Genomic DNA, 4,633 nt, shown 5'->3' with positions numbered 1-4,633 from the left:
ACAGGCACACCCTGACCGTCACATCCCCACAGACACACACCCATAGAACACACACCCTGCCCCAGCACAGGCACACCCGCTGTCCACCTAAACAGAAGGACTGATGCATTTGATAAGCCCAAGCAAGATGCTGCTGCCTAACACACTTGGAGCATTTACTTACAGTTAAAATTGACAGTTTTGAATTTTGTACACTGACAATTTTTCAGCCTGTTCAACACCAAATCCTTTTAGCTGTAATAATTTATGAAGCAATTAGTTTTAAAGCACAACCAGTGAAGTATACCTTAAAGTTAACACTGCTCTGCTTCCTTGGTGTAAAAAGTGCCCTTTTGTAAGGGCATTTATATTTTATCCACCACAATTAAATGACATACAGCTCACATTTTGCTTTAAAGAGTAAACTGAAAAATTATGAAGGGTTTTTCCCAGTAATGCATAGCCTTCATTAATTTTTAAAATAAATAAACTGGTTTAGCGTTTTTTGTTTTTGTTTACCCTACAAAATGCTACTATTCATTATGTCTTATTTAAGGTAGCCTTTTATTCTGATTAATCAAGATACATCTTTAAGGGTTATTCTGGTGGTAAGAACATTTATGTTGACTTATGTTTAATTTTTTTTAATGCTTTGGCAGATGTAGTAACATTTGAAAACTGTTTGTGAAAATAGTATGAGACTGGTAAGGTAACGTCATGGTAAAAGCTTCACAGTTTTCCAGGTATTTCCTTACACTGAAGAGGCCTTGAGGCAAATTCAACATTCTGGAAGCCCAGATTGACAAAGCAAAACAGATTCTGATGTTGCCTTGGTTGGGTCCTGGAAGTGACGCTGCTGCTTGGCCAGGCAGGAGGAAGTTTTATAATCCATCAAGCTTCCCAGAGAGTCAAGGCCGAGGTCGCTCCTGTCTTGTGATCTGACCCTCAGCCAGGCCACATTACTGGAAGAAAGATACTAAGATCTGCTTGCCAATAATAATTTAAGTTTTTAAATAAATATTTAAGTGCCATGTTTAGCATCTGTCTGTCCTGGCAACACAGCATTTGCTGCCCCAGGACCCAGCTTCGTCAGCACATGGAGCCACAGATTCAGTCAATTCGGTTTCCGCAAATTGTGAACCTGTCTATCTCTAACAAATCTTTCTTTGAGGATCTGTGTTTTAATTCAGAATTGTCCTGCGTTATGTCCTTCTCGTCACCATCTGGAGTTGTCAAAAACTGATCAGAGTTGCTTGTCACAAGTAATGGTATGATATTTTCCTTTTGATGAACAGGCTGATTGGTGACAGAGGCAGACAGGTTTTCTTCTGTGGAAAGGCCTGTGATAAAATAGGTCCATTAAATTAGAGAAAGATTTTCCCCAATGTGCAATAAATAAAAACTTACCAATATAGTGGTGCTGAAAAAAGTGCCCATCATCCATGCTTTTAGATAAAGCAAATGATAACCAAATAGCATGTTGTATAAGCAGCCATCATAAAATAAAACTTAGAGGCCAATCATCTGTTTGTTCAATTTTATGGAAGGGTATATTACGTTGCTTGTATCACACAAACAATGCCATCACCCAACTGTAGAAAGATCATAACTCCTACAATACGGCTCCTCTCTATATAATCAAGACCTAACATGACTGTTGCCAGTCCTGAAAAATTAACATTTGCTCCAATACGGAACATCAGGGAGTGGGCCAAGAAGACTTTACTACATTCTACCTGTCATCTGCAGTCACTTCAGCTACAGTTGGTTTAGCATCATCATCTCTGGGAAGTACAAACCAGAGGTAAAAACAAACAAATAAACAAAACCCCCAGTGTTTATTTTAGGCCACAGAGATTCTGAAGCCTGGCTTTGGGGACAGCTGGGCTGGGGCCCAGAGCGACTCATCTGAATCATACATTCAATCCACGTAAGAACAGCTTCTTTGAGGCAAAAAAGACATACTATCAGCTGTACACATTTAAAATGTATAATCTGATGAGTTCTGACATGTGCATACACCTGGTCACACCACTGCCATGATGGAGGTAATGACACATCCAGCTCTCTTGCACTAATTCCTCTCTCCTGCCCTCACCCCCAGGACTGCTGTCTTTTGTCTCCTTACAACGTGATGAATCCCATGCAGCCTCGAGACGGCCCCCTCCCGCTCTTCAGCTTGACTTCAACACCCTCCTGAATGGTCTCTAGTCTGTGTTCTCCTGACCTCCAAGACATTCTGTGCAAACACTCAGACCCTCGTCCTGAATGTACTTCTCATAACATGACCCCTGAGTCAATGGCCCTGCCCTGTAGTACGTGCTTTAAGCTTTTATCCCCATTAGACTGGATCCTCCTTGAAAGCAAGACTGATGCTTACTAACTTCTTTTTATATTTTTTGTGGAGATGTGACTCACTAGGTTGCCCAGGCTGGTCTCGAACTCCTGGGCTCAAGCACTGCTTCTGCCTTAGCCTCCCAAAGTGCTGGGATTATTAAAGGCGTGTGCCACCATGCCTGGCCTAACTTCTTAACTAATATACATAACAAGAGAACACATACAGGCCTCACTATGAATTACCTAGTTGGCTGAAAAAAATACAATCCTTATTACTAACAGTGTTCTTATAATGAAAACAATTATTTCTCAGTGATTATACACATTGTTATTTTACTTTATTTTTGCTTCCTGTTAAGTACACATGATGAGCACAGCCCCACTTTCAGGTAGCACTCCAGTCCAGCCCAAATCTCCTCTCCTCCCTCTTTCTGAAGCACACTCCACACTTGCCATATTGAGCTGCTAGTTCTCCAGATGCTTTTCCAGGCCTCCATGATCTAACTCATGCTGGCCCTTCTGGAATGCCCTTTCCACCAGCCTGCCCTAGGCCAGTTTCATCCTTCAAGCTTTTAGTTTAGAAGAACCCTCTCCTGTCCCTCCAAACCCTCTGCTCACCTAATTGGACCCCTGTAATTACATGAGGCCTTGAAGGACATCCTTTATTTATCTTTCTATCTTCAGCATCTCCTCTAATACCTGGCACACAGTTGTTCCACACATTTAAAAATACATCATTTAAAAGTCATATGAACAAACACCTTTGTGAACAGGGAACTGCCACCTAACAACAAAAATTAAGTCAGTGTCCCAGTTCTTCCTCCAAATCTTCCAGACCAGAAACCTTGGAATCATCCTGAACTCTCTTATTCTTCTCACACTGCGTAACTTCCTCATCAGCAAATACTTCACACAAACCTCCCAGGTCTATCCAGAACCTGGCCAGGTCTCCCTGCTCACACTGCCTACCCTGCTCCTGGCCAGGTAGCTGCCTCTCTGGTCCCACCCCTCTGGAGTTTATTTTCCACAAAGCTTGAGAATGATCCTTTTAAAATGTCAGCTTCGGCCGGGCGCGGTGGCTCAAGCCTGTAATCCCAGCACTTTGGGAGGCCGAGATGGGCGGATCACGAGGTCAGGAGATCGAGACCATCCTGGCTAACACGGTGAAACCCCGTCTCTACTAAAAAATACAAAAAACTAGCCGGGCGAGGTGGCGGGCACCTGTAGTCCCAGCTACTCGGGAGGCTGAGGCAGGAGAATGGCGTAAACCCAGGAGGCGGAGCTTGCAGCGAGCTGAGGTCCGGCCACTGCACTCTAGCCTGGGTGACAGAGCGAGACTCCGTCTCAAAAAAAAATAAATAAATAAAATAAAAATAAAAATAAATAAATAAATAAAATGTCAGCTGCACCATGCCACTGCTCCGCTCAAAGCCCCACAACAGCCCCCTTCCACCTGGAGTCAAAGCCAAGGTCCTCGTAACAGCCTACAGCCCTCCATGGCCCCCAAAACCCCCTCTCCAGTGCTTTTCCCTGGGAATGGGCCACTGCAGCCACCTTGCTTTTAATGTCCTTTGATGCACCAAGCCTCTTCCTGCTGGGCCTCTGACTGGGAGCTGCTCCTGGAAGGCTGGATGTGCCGTCCTCAGGCTCCAGGACTCTGTGCAGTGCCATCTCCTCACACTTGGGGGAGCATCCAACTCCCTGTTGTACTTCCCTTTCCCCGTCCTGCTTTTGTTTTCTCCGCAGTTCCCCGTCACTTGACATAGTGCATATTTATTTCTCTCTACCCCTCTTCCCGACAATCTAGAACAAGCTCCACGGGAGCAGAGAATTGCCTTTCCACCCCAGTGCTGTATCCACTGGAGTTGACGTGTCACAGGTGCTCAATACTGAACAGCGAATGAGTAAATGCAGAACTCAGAACACTGGGCCAGGTATATATGCGATGGGATCTAAAACACAACCATTAAAAGACCAAAGAACCTAGGCAAAGTGAAACCAATCTTTAAAGCGTTGCTTAACATTGATTGAACTGTGATTTAACTATTTGAAAATGATCCAGGGAAGTGAAGAAAGGGACCAAACCTACCTTGAGAGGGTTTACATTTGTTCTGTGATTTACTGGACGGCTTGCCTGGAGTGCAGGCTGGGGGAGGATTCGACAGCTTCTCTTCCATTTTGGCTTCTTTCACATACTGGCACGATTTCCCCAACAGCACAATGCTATTAAGTACTTTCAGGGATATCAACCTAAAAACAGAAACAAAACAAACCATATCCGTTGGAATTCATCTAAATCCCTATGAATGCTCATGGC

General features: G+C 44.0%; 1 protein-coding gene across 1 annotated transcript in view; it reads right to left on the bottom strand.

The window, feature by feature from the left end:
• Window positions 1-524: 524 nt before the first annotated feature.
• Window positions 525-4,633, bottom strand: part of TAPT1 (transmembrane anterior posterior transformation 1) — a 66,690-nt gene continuing 62,581 nt past the window's right edge. The window contains exons 12-13 of the mRNA XM_011984132.1: window positions 4,406-4,566; window positions 525-1,319 (exon numbers count right to left, since the gene is read on the bottom strand). Of these exons, the coding sequence (XP_011839522.1) occupies window positions 1,090-1,319; window positions 4,406-4,566 (391 nt within the window). The 3' untranslated portion in view covers window positions 525-1,089. The remainder of the gene's footprint in view (window positions 1,320-4,405; window positions 4,567-4,633) is intronic.

The sequence above is a fragment of the Mandrillus leucophaeus genome, unplaced genomic scaffold, assembly GCF_000951045.1.
Source record: "Mandrillus leucophaeus isolate KB7577 unplaced genomic scaffold, Mleu.le_1.0 Scaffold261, whole genome shotgun sequence".
NCBI classification, from domain to species: Eukaryota; Metazoa; Chordata; class Mammalia; order Primates; family Cercopithecidae; genus Mandrillus; species Mandrillus leucophaeus.
The sequence above is the reverse complement of the archived record's forward strand: the minus strand, read 5'-3'. Positions and strand labels throughout refer to the sequence as shown.